The sequence below is a fragment of the Arvicanthis niloticus genome, chromosome 15, assembly GCF_011762505.2.
Source record: "Arvicanthis niloticus isolate mArvNil1 chromosome 15, mArvNil1.pat.X, whole genome shotgun sequence".
NCBI lineage: Eukaryota > Metazoa > Chordata > Mammalia > Rodentia > Muridae > Arvicanthis > Arvicanthis niloticus.
Genome location: NC_047672.1, coordinates 68,174,229 through 68,195,237, shown reverse-complemented (window position 1 = coordinate 68,195,237; position 21,009 = coordinate 68,174,229). Strand labels below are relative to the sequence as shown.

General features: G+C 35.8%; 1 protein-coding gene across 1 annotated transcript in view; it reads right to left on the bottom strand.

The window, feature by feature from the left end:
* Sema3c (semaphorin 3C) overlaps nucleotides 1-21,009 on the bottom strand; it is a gene marked incomplete at its 3' end in the record, with an annotated part of 142,079 nt that overhangs the window by 33,618 nt on the left and 87,452 nt on the right. Inside the window, exons 7-12 of the mRNA XM_034519619.2 lie at nucleotides 19,575-19,694; nucleotides 17,162-17,304; nucleotides 15,986-16,100; nucleotides 14,295-14,364; nucleotides 10,382-10,526; nucleotides 1,243-1,465 (exon numbers count right to left, since the gene is read on the bottom strand). Coding sequence (XP_034375510.1) covers nucleotides 1,243-1,465; nucleotides 10,382-10,526; nucleotides 14,295-14,364; nucleotides 15,986-16,100; nucleotides 17,162-17,304; nucleotides 19,575-19,694 — 816 coding nt within the window. The remainder of the gene's footprint in view (nucleotides 1-1,242; nucleotides 1,466-10,381; nucleotides 10,527-14,294; nucleotides 14,365-15,985; nucleotides 16,101-17,161; nucleotides 17,305-19,574; nucleotides 19,695-21,009) is intronic.

Here is a 21,009-nt window from a genome sequence, read left to right as displayed (position 1 = left end):
ACAAAAATTATGTGTGAATGGAAGATTCAGATCCAGGGTTTTAGTTATAAGAAGGGATAAAATAAGAACTTCATAAGAAGAGCAGGCTGAAGATTTTATTTAGCCAAGAAAAAGTTACCACATTTTTTTGAAGTTGGTTGAAATCTGAGCACAACTCCTTCAATTCAGACTACATGTTCCACAACCGCCACATTTTACAGTGACTCTCACAGGCATGTTTTATATCTGTTTCCTTAATTAGAAGACACACTGTGTACTTAATGGAGTTGTTCTTATGTTCTAGAAAGACAACTGATGAGATCTGTATTGCTGCCTCCAGGGCAATAAGGGTGTCAGATCCTGCTGCTTGGACACTATGGAGGAACCTCCGAGACTTTGTATAAATGGAATCAGGCAGGCATGGAATTTGCAATCTTCTCTGCCCATCAGGCAAAGGGTCCTTTCTCCCTTCTAGTGCTTTGCAAAACATAGTGTGCAGTAGAAACAGCAGAAGGGCTTTCTAAAGCACAGATGGCTGAGTTTCATATCTGCCATTCTTGGCGGAGGGCCTACAGATGTACTTCTAACAAGGTCTGAGTGATACTGATCTTGCTAGACTGAGGACCACACTGTGAGAAGTAATGCTATAAAACACTTACAACTCATCCTCCCCAGTAAGGAAAGTTTTTGCAAATAAGACTTTTTTTTTGTTGACTTTCTCATAAAAGAAATTGAATATTTAGGATGCTGGCTCTATTAACACAGCAGCCATAATATTTTCCAAATGTCTATAATATTTTCCAAATATCTGTCTATATTTCAAGGCAGCTTACCAAGGTTACCAAGAATGTCTTGTCTATCATTATCAGTCTGGAAAACTCCAAGTCTTGATTAAGTCTTGACTCCAAGTCTTCATTAAGAAGTCACAGATTCTGCTCCATTCAGAAGAATACTACTCATATTTAAAACTTCATTCTGGCCCCTAATTTAACTTTTTATATTTATTTTTCATGTTAATATGGCTGAGGATCTGTTTGGATGCTTTGAATATATGAATTGCAGTTATTCTTCACAGCCTCATAAGTAATTTATTTTATTAACTCCATTTATAGTTGTAGAAAATGAAGTATGGGGAGACCATATCCTGCACTGAAGGTCAAACAAAAGGCCTTAGTATCCCTTTAGTTTCAATACTCTCGTCTTACCATTTTACCTAAATGACTGCACACTCCTTTACAGTACAACATGAGCTTAAAGACCCACCTGTCCCCAGAAACAGAACATGGTATCTTCCATCAGCAGCGTTCACACGGTCCACAGCTATCTTTGTGTACTTGTAATCGGTGCCTGTGCGGACGATCAGAGGCCTTCTGTGAACCGGGTAGATGGAATTGTACATGAGAGGGTGGTTCCGAATAAAAGTGACAACATCATCAGGGAAATCCTTGGTGGTTCTCATATTAGGTGTAAAGGCCCCTCCTGGGCACTGAAAAATAATAATAAAGAAAAGAAAAGAAATTGATAAAACAAATCCATTCATCTTAATTATAATCATTTCGAAAACACTTAAAAATACTTGTTTTAAGTACATAGAAGATCTGCTGAGAAGCACATGAAAGTCTGGCCTTAGAGATAAAAAAAATCACTATCTGTAGAAAGTTACTATATGACGTGCATTTCTTTAGATAACTGAATGATTTTTGTCCCTGTGTCTAGGTTTTCACTCCTTTCAGCAGTCATTGCTCTATTTCCTGTGTTGTACCAGGACGTTTATTGCTGGCAAGGACACCTGTGGAGACAACCTAGTGCTGTGATCACATAAAAATAGCATGCAAGTGTTAAGTCCTGTGAGCCCAGTTGGCAAATACAATACACTAACATGCACAAAGGACATGTGCCTAAATGTATTAAATACTTCATAAAATGTCTACTTTCAAAAACAACATGTAGCTGAGTCACAACTGGATTTTATATTTCTATTGAAATAAAATATCTCTGTTGTAGTTTTTACATAATATTTAAGGAGATTCTACAAAATTGCCGTTCTTACCATCTTGGTAATTATGGTATGCTATAAAAACTGTGGCCCACTAGAAAGCTATGCCTCATTGAAAGCTGGCAGTGACCTTTAAAACCAACTTCTATCAGGCATATAAGGTGAACACTGCTAGATTTCAACAGAAGACAGAAACGGGGAGTTTTATGTGAAAACTGTCAAATCCTTACTGCCGATTTAGTTAAGAAAGAGGAACACTGGAAACAAAGCGAAATGTGTCATTCTCTGTATTGCACTTTTGCTATAAGTAGCCAACGATTCCAGTGTCTTTGGGTCAGCATGGACAGGCAAACATTCACTTAAATCTGTCAGCAGAATTCATATATATATATATATATATATATATATATATATATATATATGTATAATTCATATACATATAAATATTCATATAATAGGTTTATTATCATCAAGAAGTTTTAGATCAAGGTCAACTGAACCAAAACCTTTTTAATAGATGACACACACACACACACAGACACAAACACACACACACACACAGACAACACACACAGACATACACAGAGACACAAACATACACTCACAAGCACACACATTCACACACACTTTCTGTTTTTAGAGGAAAAACAAGGGGAACAATGAAAAGACTGATGAACTAAATAATAAAAGTTAGCCTGTCTCTGAATATTCCCATGATCTGGGAACATGTTTTCACTGTAAGAAAAAAGTTATATTTAAATATTCCTGTTTCTAAATTTCCTAAAATGAAGGCCAAATGTGGACAAAGAATTCAAATTGCGGCTGTTCCGAGCTGACAGTATTCCACGTTTCAGACTTCTTCAAAGTATGGGTTCTGCTGTTTTCAGCCCTCACTCTTCACACAAAGTGGAAAAAGGGCAATACGATGCTCACTGAATGAAATTATGGAAAGAACAATGCAAGAACAAGTTTTGCAGCTCCAGACATGCAGAAGATACCACAAATTATGGCTTGCTGTGTTGAGCCACCTTCCTAAGCATTTGTAGGGACTCCAGTTGGTACACTGTAAAACTTCCACAGTTAACACACATGGTTGGGAAATTTGTATAATTTCTCCAGTTGCCAGTTTGATTTGTGATTTCCTTTAATAATTCTTTCTTTTTTCTTTGAGATTTTACTATAATTACATATGTTATGCTTCTCCCTCTCCTTCCTCCATACTCTCCCCTATATCCCTTCCAGCTTTGTTTTGCAAATTCTTGTCTTCATTTTCACTAATTGTTTTACATATGTATGTGATGACCTTATTAAATTATCAGTATCCTATTTAGAACATTTACTTAAAAATAAAGAAGGTCTTAATGAAAGCTTTGTTAAGGTTGTTCAAAATCATGGTGGTTAAACAGGTAACACAAACCAATAGTTTTCAAAAGCTTTATTTTTATTATTACACGTGTTCTTGTTGATATTGGTGGTAGTGATGGTGGTGGTGGTGGTGGTGGTGGTGGTGGTGTGTGTGTGTGTGTGTGTGTGTTGTAAGGACAACTTTTCAGAGTCAGTTCTCTGTTTCCACTTTTACATAGGTGCCAGGAATAAAATTCAGGTGCTGAAGTTTGCATGACAATTTCCTTTACCTGCTTAGCCATCTTGTCAGCCCCAAATCAGGGATATTTACATTTTTACAGTCAGTGACTCGTCTTCTCATACTTTTGCTATGGATTCACAATGTACTCCTCCCTCAGAAATAAGAGTCTCCTAGTATGACATCATTTTCAAATTTAGAAAAGAAGCAATTCTGATATTGAATCATTCTCCTGATTCATGCCATAAGATTAGCAGTCAAGGCAAACTGAGTTGTAGAAATGGTGACAAAGATAAGTTGACTTCTTCCTCTCAAACTCTATCTGCACTGGTACATTTCCTCATGGCAATACTGCCAAGTATTTAGTGTTTTTATCATCTTCTGGTACAGGTAAGTATGCACGTTGGGACCTCTTGAGATAATATATTTTTTCTTCAAGAAATTTCAGCAGTTCAATTGCACACTGGAGTCTTTTTCAGAGTTGATTGATGTTCAGGATAATGGAGATAGGGACCCAGTTTTAACTATCCTATTGGAACTAAGGCACTGTAAATGAAATTGGAATCCCTACTGTACTGTATATCTACACAACTGCCTGTGGCTGGAGGAACCATAGACTCTTGGGGACAACCTCCTATTTTGATAGTCTCCTAGAGCAATAGAATTTCTAATGATATTGTATATCTGTATCATTATATCTACAGATAAGTATAGTTATAATGCCTCATCACTGAAGGCTTTTTTTTTGAGCAGATGAATACTATTGCAGAAACTCATAATTGGTCAAAATATAAAGAATAGGTGTCTGCAGGGTGCCCAATCCCAGCTAGTACATCTACAATATAACCCTATATCTAAGGACAGAACAGCCGCAAATATGAAGGGGTAATAGGTAATATGGTAAGAGGATGAAGACACCTGTTTCTAATTTTAGTTAAACTCCTTAAGTATTTGTTTTCTCAGTTATTCTATCCTGTTTTGAAGCAGAGGTAAATGTTTCTGAGACATTTTGACTCTGATGAAGTTCCAACAGAAAAGCTGAAAACAATGACTGTCATGTAATTAAGAGCATTAACCATTGCATCCCTAACTCCTGGGTTGCACTCAGGTGGTCATAGCACCACTGCCTCTAATCCTCCCATGTTCTGCTCCTCAGATCTGCGATGGAAGTATATCAGTTCTAATTCAGTTATAAATTAATGCATTTGTGTACATTCTTTGAATATTTATTTTTTCTATATGCCATTTCATGAGTCCTCTAGTGAACATTAGAAGAAATTATGGCTTTCTAGATACAAGCACACTAATAAGGAAGAAAAGCATCTCTTTGACAACAATGTAATGACTGCAAACATACATAAGATATAAATGACAGAATGAGATTCAGGATCAATTGTCATAAACATGAATGAGTCAGTATTTTTAAAATCAATTTATAGGGTCACTGAGGGCTCAGCAGGTTAACTGCCAGACTTGAGAACCTGAGTTCCATCCTCAAAACCTACATGGTAGAAGCTGAAAATTGGCCCCTATCTACATATTTACCTACCTTCCTACCTACCTACCTACCTACCTACCTACCAACCTACCTACCTATCTATTTACCTACCTACACACACACACACACACGCACACACGCACACACACACACACACACACACACACACACAAAGACACACAGACACACACACACATACACCTCACTAAAATAAATATACAAGTAACATTATAGGACTGAACAGGTAATATTTATGAGTACACACACACACACACACACACATACACACACACACACACACACACACTTATAAATCCATGCATGAAACAACAAAGAGGCCATGAATTTGAAAGAGAGTAAGGAGTTGGGGTATATGGGAAGCCTTGGAGGGAGTAAAGGAAAGGAAGATATGTAATTAAATTATAATCTCAAAAATAAGAAAAGAAATGAAATTTAGGATTGTGGGTAAACATGACTCCTAGGATCAGTGAAGAAACTTGTAGAACAGCAAACAGGCTGTGATTCTTAGGGAACTGTCTTTGGGATACTGGAGGATATGGTTCTGGTAATTCTAATGGGAGTTTAAAATGAACACATTGTTGGTTTCTGCTTCAGCTGGATGTACACGTTATACAAAGGGTCTACAGAAGCTTTACCCTCAGAGTAATAGGATAATGTAATGCATTAGCTCAGTCATAGAGAGTCTAAAGTCTCTGATGCCCTTTGCAACATACCGAAGGTGTCTTGTTTCTCCCACAAACTTGAGATACTTTATGGAAAAACATTATGACACAATTGGCAGCCTTCCCAGCACTTAACTTGTGCTTGCTGGTTGGGCTGTCCTGCTACACAGCTACACACCCTGCTTTGAAGGAAGTACCTACAGGGAACATGAGAATCGGGGTGTAAGTTTCTGCCAGTGTCCTTTACTTAAAAACAAGGTTAGATATTTATGAGGTTGACCCAGCAACCTGACTACTGTGTGCAGACATGAAGAATGACAATCACAGTTGATCCCTCATTGGGAAGACTTCAGAGACAGGGACAGCATTCTTGACCCTAGAAGAAATGGACTCTGAGTTCATTTGGCTCAAGATCCTCTGGCTACAGAAGCAAGAAGCAGTGAGCTGAGGCCGCCACTGGCAACTGAGTTAGAAAGCTGACTTCATGTTGTTTTACTGGGCTCAGGGTGGAGTGACCAGATCTTCAGGGAAGCATACTTGTCTAGGAGGAGTTTCGGGGTCATTCCTCCACCCTGCCCCTTTGATTCCCAAGACTAATACTCATCTGACAATTTCTGGATTTAAAGGAGCTGTTGTGGTCTCAATACCAGATGTAAGAAACCACATTATAGAAACATGTCTTAAGTATTGACTACTCCCTTTTTGCACAGAGTCTGTTCCAGATGTGTGTCACTAATCCCTGGCTGTTACTCCACACTGTTTTAGAAAGAAGGAAAATGCTTATTCTTAAGAGCTTTTTAGAAAATGAGACTGTTAGCAGAATTTTCTAATTTAGCCTTGGTTTATTTGTGGAGAAGGGTTGATCTCTTCCCACAATGTACACAACGATTGCTTTTCGACAGTGGTTTTCTTGTGTGATGCCCAAAGCCCTGCACACATGTCAAAGTGGCTTTTAAGGTGCCACATGGGTAAAGAGCCATAGTGGGAACTGAGACAGATTTCAGTTGAATGAATATCACCACGGCTAGCTTCAAGTTACTGCTGGAATGTCTTCAGTTGAGAAAAGCAACAAATACTATACAACATTGGTTCTAAGGAGACAGGAAGGAACAAGTCAGCCTCAGAACATGCTTCATGAGATGCCGAGGCCTCAGTTTAATATTTCTTTTTGAATTTTTAAATGCCTTATGGGGGTTTTATTTAAGTACAGGGGAGTGCATAGAGTTTTATTGGGTTTGCAAGTTCGTTTGCTCCTGTACTATCTGTTCACATATTTAGGAACTAACCAGATCGTAATCACCTCTTACTTTCCCATATTAAAGTATAAACTTCATTAGGTCACATTCTAATCATTCTATGATTATAAGTCACCCTTACATAAGTTATTAGTGAGGCTTCTGGAAATGTAGAAGTAATCTGAATGAAATGAAGAGGGACTTTTACTCCCATGAAATGTTTTTCCACCTTTCCTCACTTTCTCTCACCTTGGGTCAGCTTTGTTTCAGATCTACTATCGGACTTGCAGCACCCTGAGATGACTGTATTTACTGATAGTTTTCCTTCATCTTAGGAGCAGTTAGTCAGTGTTCTGACCAGGTTATTTTGAGCTGTAAACATCCAGGAGACACTATTTTCAAAGAGAATTGCAATTTCTATAATTAAGCTAGTTGGTAGGCATGATAATTATAATATTTTAACTACAGTAATTTTAGAGATCAATAGTAATTCTAATAATTTTCAAAAGTAACCAATAGTTATTTATTGCACACACACACACACACACACACACACACACACGCACACACACGCACACACACACACACAAATCAATGTTCAGTTAGTCTTTTATTTTTATTTATTTTTTAATTTTTTTTTCTCGGAGATAGAGTGTCTCTTAAATTAGTGGATGATTAAAAAGCTTCACAGATAACTTAAAACACTCAGAAAACAAAGGACTGACAGTATAAAAATTCCCTCTTGTGGTGTAAAAATAAAGTGAACCAACACTTTAGAAAGCTTGGTGAAATGCATATCTTAAATATGACTTTTAAGATGTTTACTCAGAACATTCATATGCACAGGGCAGAGTGGGAGGAAGGACTGTAGGAGGCAGACAGGTTGAGGACACCATGAGAACAAGGCCCGCAGACTCAACTAAGCAGGGCTCATAGCAGCTCACAGCGACTGAGGCAGCAGTCACAGAGCCTGAGTAGGTCTGACTAGACCCTCGGCATATGTGCTGTGGTTGTTTAGCTTGATTATTTTGTGGAACTCCTAACAATGGAAGTGGGGGTTTCTTTGACTGCTCTTAGGACCCTTTTCCTCCTACTGGGTTGACTCATCCAGCCTTGATATGAAAGTCTGTTCTAGTCTTATTGTTGCTTTGTTAAGTTGACATCCTTAAAGGCCCGCTCTTTCCTGAGGGAGAGAAGCAATAGATCTGGGGGAGACGAGGTAGGGGTAGATTTGGAGGAGGGGAGGGAAGCAAAACTATGGTTCAGATGTGTGTATAAGAAAATAAATAAAAAGAGAAAGAATATTTGTGTCTGTGTTCATCAGAGAGAACAGCTCATAGGTTTTAATTAATTTAGTGATGTTTTTATATGATTTTACCTTCAAGAGAATACTACTTCAGTGGAAACATTTTGGTAGTGTTCTTTCCTTTTTTAAAATTTTAGGAACAGCTTGATTAGTAATCTTGTCAGCTCTTCCATAAAAGTTCTGTAGAGTGGAACTCTACATCTGGTCCTCCTCTTAGGGAGGGTTTTTATTGCTACTTCAGTCTCCTTGTGTGTTATTACTTGTTAAAGTTGTTTGTGTTTCCTTGATTTAACTCTGGCAGGTCAAATGTGTTTAATAATTTACCAAGTCCCTCTAGATTATCAAGATTTCTGGGATATAACACTATTATATCCATAGTTGTTATACCCTAACAACTCTGTGTATTTCCGTGGAGTACTCTCTAATTTTATTATTTTGAGTCTTCCTTTTCTTCTTGTTAGCTCAGCTTGGGATCAGAAAATCTCATCTATCTACTGACTATATTGTACTTGATTGATTGATTGCATGTACATGTTCTTTACATGTAGATTTCATTAAGATCTGCCATGAAGTAATGGCTCACATTTTAATCGTGACACTTGGGAGGCCAGCCTGGTATACAGAGTGAGTTCCAGGGTATTCAGGGCTAAAAAGAGAAGCCTTGTCTCAAACAAACAAACAAACAAACAAACCAACAAAGCTGCCACCAACTTTCTTATAATTGCTGCCTATCCCTTTTGAACTTGTGTTGGTCTTAACTTTTGTAAGACATTTAAGCACAGGGTGGGTTATTTGAGATATTTGATAGTTTCTTAGATTTATTCATTTAATGAGGTCGGTCAGTCTTTTGCCTGAATGTATGCACGTATGCACCACATGGGTGCTTGGTCCCTGAGAAGCCCAGAATAGGGCATTGAACCCCTGGAACTGGAGGTTTGGATGGTTGTGAACCTCTATATAGGTGCTGAGAAGAAACCTGTGTCATTTGCAAGAGCAATAAATGCTCGAACTGCTGAGCCTTACTTCCAGCCCATTTTACAATAGTATTTATTTATTTTATTTTATGTGTAAGTGTTTCACCTATATGAATGTATGTGCATCATGTGTATGCTTGGTATGCACAAAGTTCAAAAGAGGGCATTAGATTCACTGCTACTGGAGCGGTAGATGATTGTGTACCACCACATAGGTGCTGGGAATTAAACTTGGGTTCTCTGCAAGAGCAAGAAGTGATCTCAACAACTGAGCCATCTCTCCAATTCCATTTTAAGTTTTTAATGCAAACATATGCAGTCATAAATTCCCAGTTTAGAACTCACTTAATCTTCTCTCCAAAGGTTTTGGAAAGTTGTGCCTTTTCATTTGACAGTGATTAAAAAAATTCCTCATTCGTTTTTTTTTTTTTTCAATCAACTATTATTGTTCATTCAAGCAGACACAGAAGTTAAAAGAAAACGCACAATTAAATTGAGTTATCTTTAAGTTAATAATTCATGTGATCATCATTATTATATAAGATGAAACATTTAATATAGAAGTGTAAATACACACATGTGCACACACACAACCAGCAGGCTTAGCATGGTGGCACATGCCTTTAATTCCAGATCTTGGGAAGCAGAGGAAAGTGGATCTCTGTGAGTTCAAGACCAGCTTGGTCTATGTAGTGATTATTTATGCTGGCCAAGGCTTTACAGTGAAACACTGTCAATGAAAAAAATGAAAAGTGTGTGTGTGTGTTTGTGTGTGTTCGTGCGCACGCACACACTCACGCGCTTGCATGTGCTAGCGTTAACTTATTTAGTCTTCAACTGAATTTTCAAAGTTAGAGTTTTAAAATTAGAAAAAAAATCTCTATAATATTTAACTTAGTTGTTTTGGGATCTCACTGAGATTTTGTTGGTAATTATAGTGCATATAAAATAGTACATTTTATAACATATATGGCATATTAGCAAAATCTCAAACCACAAAAGGAATTAATCTGAAACCATAAAGCTGAAAAATTACAACGAGCATACCCAGAAGACCACAGTTATATTTAATAAATGTAAATGTAGCATTTGTCTAAGTATGATGAGAGCACATTTATGGGTACTTACAGTTCCAGGGCGAGGATATGGAATTCTACCTTGATAGGATATCAGCTGGTGATTGGGCCCTTCCTTGTGGGCAAAAGGCCCGTTGAATACAGTCTGTATATCAGATAAATGATATACACACACTGCTGATCCTTTAAAAACAGAGCTGAAAATGGAAACAAAGAATCTCTTTTATTTTTCTTAAAACATATTTCAGTTGCCGCAGTGAGATGGCTCCATGGGTAAACACACCGCTCACCAAGCCTTACAACCTGCCTTGGATTCTGCTTACACAATGTGAAAGCAGAAAGCCGTCCTCCACATGTTGTCCTCGGACTCTTCATGTGTGCTGTGGCATGGATGTACTCATACATATGTATAACACACAAAATAAATAAAGAAGCCTGTCATAAAAATATATACTACACATAAGTAATGTTTAAATAAAAAGCTAAAAGCTACAAACTTTTGGATACTTAAAATAGTTAATAATATCCAGTTATTTTGAAATAGGGCATAGATTACAAGCCATTGCCTTATTTAATTAATTAACTCAGGAATAAATAATAAGTTAAAGCAAAGTTCTTAATATTTCCAAAAATTAGAATGATAAAATTCCTAATTAGTTTATTTTAGCAGCAACAATATTCAGTGATGACTGAATTTAAAAATGTGGATTTGAGCACTCTGGTCAGGGCAGCAGATCAGCGTCTTGCTCAGCCAGCAACAGAGAAGTTTCCTCCTGCAACAGATGGGAACCAATATGAAACCCATAGCCAAACATTACACAGGGTACAAGACCTTGTAACACTCTGCCCTGATAGGGATGTGTCCATCAAATCCCTTCCCCACAGGGCTCAGTGAACTCAATGGAAGATGAAAAAGGAGGGCTAGTGTAAGAGCCAGAAGGAAAGGAGGACATCAAGAAAGCCCTCTAAATCAACATTTTCAGAGCACATAGGAACTCACAGAGACTGGCTCTGGATTAGATGGGGACCAACACCTAAGAGAAGTAAACACAGACTCATATCTTTAGCCCAGAAGCAAACTCCAGTTGATAATCACTTGCAAATGCGAATTTAGTTTTCTCTAGGGGAGTGTGACTGGGGAAACAAACTATTCTCAAGGGTAGGCTGCATGCCAAGCAGTAGACAATGGCCAACAGGAAACAGACTCAAGGCCATCTTTTGAAGGCTCCTGTCTCATAATTGTCATGTCAGGACTTTTCTATTTAAAAAAAATTATTTTATTATTTTAATTTTAATTTACTTATATATTTTTCTTATCTCTATACACCCTACAGTTCTTTTGTGTATGTAGTATGGCTTTCCAATTTAATGTTTTTATAGGATTCCTAAGTGTGCAAATGAGTGAATTTGTTTCTTATGTTTCCCCTGGGCTATTTCCTTCTGTCTGTTCTGTCCAGTTCTCATGTGTTAGTTTTGGGTTTATCTTATTATATTAAATTGTATTATTATTATCTCTTAGAAGTCGGTTTGTTTTCCATTGAGAGACAGAAACGGGGTGGATCCAGATGTGAGAGATGTGAGGAGAACTGGGAAGATTAGAAGGAAAACAATAATCAGAATATATTATGTGAGAGAAAAACTATTTTCAATAAAATAAAAAAAAAATATATCAATTTTAATTCTAAACAACCATGAATAGAAGAAGGGGAGGGAGAGGGTGGATAGATGGAGGAGTACCCTGAAAGAGGTAAAGGGGAGGGGGGTGAGGGTGGATGCCATGGGGGGATTGTAGAGAGGTAACCAGGAGGGGGGAGATCACTTGAGATGTAAGTGAATGAAATGCTTAATAAAAAAGAATACTGATTTCATCCTGTAATAAGTCCTATTAATATGTGAATATAATTTCTTCTTATAATAGTATTAATGTAACTTTGGTGTTCTTCTATGATAGCCTAGCTGGGAGCTGGAGAAGTCCATGTTGTCATTGTACGTATATTTTTCATCAATTGATAAAGCACTGACTTTGCAACCATGAGAGTCTGAGGTCAATCTCCAGTATCCACGGAAGAAAGGACAAAAACCATCATTAGAAATGTGTGGTAATGACCCCACTTACGGGGAGACAGAGGCACTGGGTTTCACCCCACAACCTGCTCAGCCTGCCAAGCATGAGTGAGCTGCAGGCTTCTGAAAGTCTCTGTGTGAAAAAGCAAGTTGGATGATGACTCCTGAGAAAGAACACCTGGCATTTTCTTCTAGCTTACACACACACACACACACACACACACACACACACACACACACATGCACACATGCACACACACACGCACACGCATGCACAAGCACATGCACATGCATGCACACTCACACATATATTTCATAAGTATCTCCAATACACAAGATGCATGCATAGTCTAGCATGTGGGTACACCCATGCTTCACCAAAGAATTCAAGAACGTTTCTTTAAGGTATATATAGCCATAAATTTGTTTAAATCCTTAATAAGAAAGATATCTGTTATCATTAGGTCAGAATAATTGAAAATCATGCTCTGACACATATAAAAGTAGAAAATATTTTATTAAAATCAATATTTTATTGAAAATTTAGTAATTTTGCCGCTCAATTCTTTATGAGTATATGTGAGATTGCATATTTGCTAGAACAGTAGCTGAGCACACTGCACTGTCAAGGACATCTGTCTGGATTTCTTGCAGTGCAAACGTAAGCAATTGTCATCAGTATTCCTAATAACTCTTTTATTTTGAAAAGCTCGTAGCAGTTTACAATTGCACCACCACACTTTATGCTCCTTTATGCTCTTTTAATCTATTTTGTGTGTGGTGTATGAGTGAATCTATCTATCTCTCTCTATCTCTATCTCTATCTCTATCTCTATCTCTATCTATCTCTATATCACTATGTACAGGTATGTGCAACTGTATTTGTGCATGCAAAAGTCACAGGGGACAACAGGCATTTTCCTCTATCACTGCCAGCCTTATTCCCTATTATAGAACCTCACAATGAACCTGAGACTTACCATTTTGGTCAAAACTAGTTAACCAGCAAGCTCCCCCAGACCCACCTCTCTCTCTACATCTTAAACAACCCCAGGGCTAACATATGATGTCATACTTGGCATTTCCATAGGTGTCAGGGTATGTGAATAGCAAGATCTTTTTCTCGTTGAGGAATTTCCCCAGGCTCTTGCCACATTTAAAATTCACTTATAAAAGAATGCTTTCAATAACTGCTTTGAAGGTTTTCATTAAATAAAAAAGAGCAAATACATACAACTAGTGGCCCACTAGACATGTCTGGAGTATGAGGCAGAATTCATACTAACACTCTAGTACAAAACTAATCTACAAAAATGTACACAAGAAATTTTGGGTTTATGGGAAAGGCACTGTAAAGCATGATAAAGCTGTTGTTGGACTCCTATTAAATCAACTTTGAAATGCAAAAATATTATCATATTATAGAATAATAGAACCAGTTTAATTTTTGTTAGACTCTCATAATAAATGCTATAGATTAGTGAAGAACTGAAAGTTATTTTGATGCAAATTCAAACTTTTTAATTTTTTCTAATGAATATTTCTCATAAAAATTTAAATAATTAAATATACACACTTTTATGGCTTGTATGTGTATATTTTGCTACCACTGCCAAAATTCAGGAAAGAAATATCCATGATCACCAACACCTAATATTCTATAGACTTTATTAGAATTATTAGTTTTTACTTTTGTTATTTAAATAAAATACTTGAAGCTATTTACTTCTACAACGTAATTCATAGTTTTATTTTTTCTAAAGAATAATATATAATTATTTTTAAAGCTCTTTGCAAAAATCTTTGGAAGAATTCATTAAGTTCAAATGTATTTTGGTAATCTGGCAGAAGTAAGAACCAGGAATTGTTTAACTGAAAAACTGTAAGTTTTCGATAATTACCTTGATGTGGTGAAGATGCCATACACCAGTGTTGTCCTTGGGTTGTCCGTTTCCAGCAGAAAGACATCCTCTATACAAAGGAAAAAGACATTCTGTTAAACTGTCTGAAATTCTAATTGATTATTTTTGATTACCCCAAGACGCTAATTTCAACTATCAAAAGTAGTCCTTAGGAAGCTATTTTTGGAAATCAATACAATATGGTATAACGTGATGATATATGCTTGGTAACCAAAATAAAATGTTAGCCTGGCATTGGAGGCATTTATGTAGACTATATCTCTATGAAAATGATGTATAAATGCTAAGTGGAGAACTCCAAATGATAGATAATGTGGACTAGACATTTGAAAAGCTTAGTTCTGCAAGGTAGATGAGAAAGCATAGTGTCCATGGTGAGAATGGCACAGATGTTCCCTTGTGGCTTGTTTTCTCAATGTCCTTTACTGATGAAACACTAGTTTGAGTTTTAAAATAATTAAACTTTGGGAGGCAGAGGCAGGTGGATTTCTGAGTTCAAGGCCAGGTGTGTCTACAGAGTGAGTTCCAGGACAGCCAGGGCTACACAGAGAAACTTGAAAAACAATAAATAAATAAATAAATAAATAAATAAATAAATATTAAAAAAATAATTAAGCTGTCAATTTTCTTTCAACCTATGATTTAAAGTTGTAATGCTGAACATAATCTTTTTCATAAGCCCCTTCCTTCATAAGAAATAAAACTCTATTTAGGCTTATGATTTAATTTTTCAGGAATAACTTATTTATAACAATTTTTCTAACAAGACTTTAATGGATATTATAAATACACATGTATTTATAATATAATAAATTAAAACATGAAATTTGACTCTTGAAGAACCAAATACTATTTGATAGGAAATGCCTTTTAAGGTGAACAGCAGTCTCCTTCTGGTTTATAACTCTTCGTATTTTGTAATAGATATTTATAGCTCAACTCATATTAATCAAAATCTGAGAATGACTGTATGATGCATTTCAATGGCCAATATTGAAAAAGAGTTGTTTCTCAATGAAGCCTAATTACCACAGCATTATTATATATAACAAGTCACATTGAATATAGAATGCTATTCATAGCTATACTATTAATTCTTATTTGATCTGGAGATCATAAGCCTTCTGTCATCAGAGAAATACTTAGTCTGAATCACCAAGAAGAACTAAGCTGGGAGCATAATTTTTGTAATTTATAATTGAACATTTTGCTTAAACTCTACTAAATATTATACTAAATGCAGTAGTTATATAAATACATACGCATGTATGTCCTTATAAAAATTGATTTACATCATATCCGAATTTAAGTGAGAATATTACACAATAATCTGACTTTAAAATATTTAAATTTAGATACAAATATCACAAATACATACAAAATATTGATTCATTTATAAAGGAGTAAACATATTACCTATATATAAATTACACAAGTCCTTCTACCCTATATTCAATCTGTCCTAGGATTCAACAGTATACTCAATGGTGAAATAAATGACTAAAATATTTGAAGACACTGGTGAGTAGTGAGTGATTCCCCATTCAAGGTGAAACACCTTTTACCCTGTAAATAACCAAGGAAGATGCATCCTCTCTGAGACTTCACTAAGGCACTTGATCCTTCTAAAGTCCTGCTCAGAAACAAGGCTCATTCTTACATCTACGCACCTAGTTCATCAAAATGTGTCTCTGGGCCATCTTCATCCGTGACTGAGCACACAAGTCTTGCCTTTAAGAATGTGGTCCACTTGTTGACAAGACTACGTTGTCCTCCAGTGTCATTCTGAAACCATTTTGTAAACACAATTCAGATGATTGGAGAAACAATTGTGTGTTAAATTTTCAACTTAAACTCTAATTGATGATTTATTGTAATCTGAGGATTAGAACAAAAAAAATAGCATACATAAAAACTAGGATGTATACTCTTTCATATGTGATGAATAAATAATTCATCACATGAATTATTTGAATAATAAATACTTGATGAATGAATAAATACTTGCCACTTGCTGAGTCAAGCATTCATTCTCTTAAATATAAATGAAATGTACTGAATATGTTTAGCTGTTGAAGCTTACTGTGTTCAGATGAATGGCTATAGCCCATCTCAAATGCTCCAGGTAGTTCTATTTTATCTCTGTTTTCTCAGTATTTTTACATAATCCTTAGTATTTCCGAGTGGGTTATATATTATATACATTTTCCTGGCCAACAAACAGAGCATTGGGTTTGCTCTTTCATACAGTCTACTGATGACTTCTGTTTTCCTTTGTGTCCAATAGCCTCTTCACTTCTGCTTGCTTTGCTATTTTGCCCCAAATTATTGAGAAACAGTTGTATTCTAGTCCACAGAGTATTGTAGTGTTTAAAGATGAGTAGAAAATGGACACTTCAATAAATATATCTGACAAATTATCAAAAATAAGCCAACAAAAATTCATAATAAGCCTATAGAAGATTAAATTATGAATTTTAGAGTATTTTTATATATACTGCTAATATGCTGATGCTTTGCTCTTTAAAATTAAATTCATATTTTTAAATTTTCAACTGGTATATTCAGCTCCACTATAATTATATTTTGCTAAGATTCAAGTCTATTTCATTTATAAGAATTATTTTGTTTCCGTTGGTAATATGCAATTTCCCGTTTGTGTGAAAGTAACATAGTATGGAGTTGCAAAATTAGCCAAAACTAGTTATATGTTTAAAACTATAATCAAGTATTTCCCTGAATATTCTTTCTATGGTTTACTCACTGATAACAGTAATTAATAAATATCGGAAAGCATTTTACATTATTGAAATTCTTTCTTTAAATAGACATTCCAGGGCACTCACAGGGCATATTCTTGCAATCATGGAATGAATCTGTCTTGTGCTCCTATTGTTGTCAGTCAGTCTTTCTTTGAAGAAGAAATAGACCTTAGCATCATTTGGATCAGTGCCATCTGGGATCACATGTGCATCCACAAACATAGGCTCTGCAAAAGAGGTTCAAAGATGATGTTCTCATGATAAAAACCCACATACCATTCTTTGAGATAGGCACAGACACATTTCTATCCCAACAGTAAATAATCCACTATACAAAGCAAGATTGCAAAAACTAGTGTCAACATATCTCATGGAGAGTATCAAACATGACAAACTATAACTCTAGGTTGACAGATGTTTGTTTTCTTGAAGGGAGTCTCACTGGGGAAGCAAACCACTCTTGAAGGCACGCCCCATGCCTAGAAGTAGATAACCAACACAAAATAAATTCAGTGAGATTTTTGGAGGGGCTCTGTCCCTTAATGTTAGGTCAGGGAATTATTTTTGTGTGTGTCAGTTTTACCTTATAGGTCTTTGTGTATATATACTTCTTGTTTCATAATTTTGTGGGACTCATGTGTATGTAAATGTGTTTGTGTCTACATGAGTTTGTTGTGCTTCTTTTTTTGGTTCTTTTTAATGATTGGTTGTTTTGTCTTATTTGAATTCATTTGTTTTTCTTTATCTTATAGTATTTTATTTTACTTTATTAATAAGACTTATGTGCCCCTTTGTCTTCTTATAAGAGATAGAAAGGCTATGGATCTCATCTGGAGAGACGAGATGGAGAGGAACTGGAGGAGTTGGGGGAAGGAATATGTAATCAGAATATGTTGTATAAAAAAAACCCTCTATTTTCAATTAAGGAAACAGATGATATAACTTTAATCAGGAGAAGAACAGGGAGAACGAGAAGGAGGATGGGGAGGAGGAGGAAAGAAGATGTCAGAGCAGCGATGAGCATGAGAAACGTAACAGTGTTTTTCCTTAAAATACAGCAAATGAAACGAAGAATAAACTTTCCAAGGGAAAATATGGTCAGTGCAGACATAGAGGTTTTCCTTATTACAGGAACAAAACAACTTTTAGAATATTCTATTTCTAGAATCCTGGCAAAATAATTTTAAGAAGAAAATGACATTCAGTGCTTTCATAAGTTGCATTATCAGTGAAAAAAATGCTTAATTATGGTGATTCATGCTAAACCACATCATTAACTAAATAGGCAATTTTGAGTGAGGTTGCAGATTTCCTTGGGGTAGAATGGCAAGAGTTCAGTGGTTTCCTCCCTCTCTACATGACAGAGACTGATTGGAATCTTACAGAAAAATCAAATTATTCTCCTTTCAGGATGTGAATTCTTTATAACCCTGAGAATTTGAAACAACTAAACAAGTATTATCATAAAATCAGTATACCTTTGATTCCTATTTTATATTAGTCATTTTTAAAAAGTAATATGTAACCCAAAGTGGACAGGGAATCCACAACAGATTCAATAGTCCTGGACCTTTGGAGGCTCCCAGAGACAGAACCACCAACCAAAGACTGGGCCTAGTGTTCTCTATGCCCTGTACATATGTAGCAGATGTGAGGATTGGTCTTCATGTGGTTCCCCCAACCCTGGAGTAGGGGCTGACTCTGATTCTGTGGACTGCCTATGGATCCCATTCCTCTAGCTGAGACATCTTGTCTGGCTTCTTGGGGAAAGGATGCACCTAGTCCTGCACTGACTTGGTGTACTAATGTGGTGATGGTAGGATGAACATGATGACAGGGGATGGAACAGGACAGGGATGATGACTGGAAATGAACCAGGATCGTTTCCTTTTCCTCTTCTCAGAAGAGAAGTGGAGGGAACAGCAAGGGTGAGGATCTGTGTGAGGGGGTACTGGAAGGAGAAAGGAGGTGATATTAGACTGTAAAATGAATAAATAAATTAAAAAAAGTAATAAGTCATTCTCTATCATTATAAATTCTTATTATAAACAAACACAGTTTCTTTATATGACCCATTTATTATAAGTCATGAATTTAGAAAACAGTCTTTGATTTAGAATTATGGATGAATAAAAGCAATTAAGAGAACTAAAGCCACATTTAAATGGGACATATTACCATTTAACAAGTGGAAGCATCCATGATGGCTATCACTGGCATTTGTACTTACCTAGCTCTATGACTAGTGTATCATTTATTAATCAATCAATTGGAATAAGAATGATGGCTATTTATTCATCTTAAATATTTGCCACATTGAGTGCAGAAGTATAACTATTTATGAAAAAGCCTGATATTTTAGTTTTGAACTACTTTTCCTATTATCAACATAGAATTAAATACTAGCAAGAATTAAATTAAATTAAAATTTAATACTAGCAAGAATTAAATTAAAGCAAGATATCAAAGGGGAAAATGCAGTAAATGTTTCTTTTACCACTCAGCCATTTTGAATTGTGTTGATCAGTTCGGACGGCATTCCTCTTAGTTAAACTTCGAAAAATAGCGGCATCTGTTCCCATGAAATCTATATACATTCCTGAGAAGAGTTCCTCATCTATGAAAAAGGAAAAATTGTCAGAGAAATTCTAATGCATTTTGAACTCACTTTAACGTTAAAGGAGGTTTAGCATAATACATTGTTCCAGTTATTAGTAGCAGTTTGTAGCTATCAATTAGTTTCTGTTGCCTATGATTTACAAACACCCAGCTTAATATGTTCTTAGTGTGATGGTTCTATATGGTTAGAACAAATCCAAAAAGTACTTGTTCTAAATTTTTAAGTAAGGAACAAATTTGGATGTCGGGCTATGACATTCAACACATTGAACTTTAACATATTTTATTTTATTTATAAATTATCAGGAGTGAGCTACAGTTGTAATAGTCCTTAACACATGTTAAACGTCAGATTTTATCTAAAAGATGGACGTAATACTTTTATTACCTGATGACACAGAAAGTACATAATATTCTAAAAAACAATACTGATGAGCAAACTAATCATTTAAATTCTGCATTTTGATCTCCTGCGGTACAAGGCTACTAGTGACATAAACACAGCTCGCCTTTTCAGCAATAACACTGTTGTAAAACATAAAGTGATAAGAAAGAAACTATGTCTAGATACAAACAATTGCCAAAAATGGCCTATTCAATGTATACATGTGTGAGTGTATACATTGAATAGGCCACTTTTGTATATATATGTATACAATGTATACATATATATACACAAACATATATATGTATATGAAATATACATATATATGTTTGTGTCTATACATATGTATATTAATGTATATGATATATTTGTCATTAGAATAAATATATATACACATGTAAATATACATATGCATCATTAGAAACTTTGACGACTAATTTAAATTTTTATCCTAAGTATGGAGCTGTAACTATTGACTTGGTAGGAAGCAATGTAGCCCTCTAGTACTAAACAGCTGGACAACTATTGGAAAAAGTGTCAAGTCCTCACCTTTGGCCCATTGACCTGACCTGCACCCGTGCTCTTCTCTAGATTGTTCTCAGGACTGGGACATTTGAATCACTCTCAATAAATACCTGTTGGACAGGACAGACTACAGAATGAAACTTTTCTAAAATGAGCGCATCAGGTTTTGAACTAGAGCCCCTATGAGGTAAGGACCTAGAATGATAGGTATCTTGGCATTCATGTCATCTTCCAAGGAAGAACAAAAAGCCCATGACAATGTTTTAGAGAGTGACAACAAAGATAAGAATGAGGCATTTTTGAATAGTTCAGCTGTTTAAAAATATGTTTGAATATCTGTTGTGTATATAGATTTGGCTATTAAATCACTATAACACATAACCATTTCCCATTTTGTTTCAGC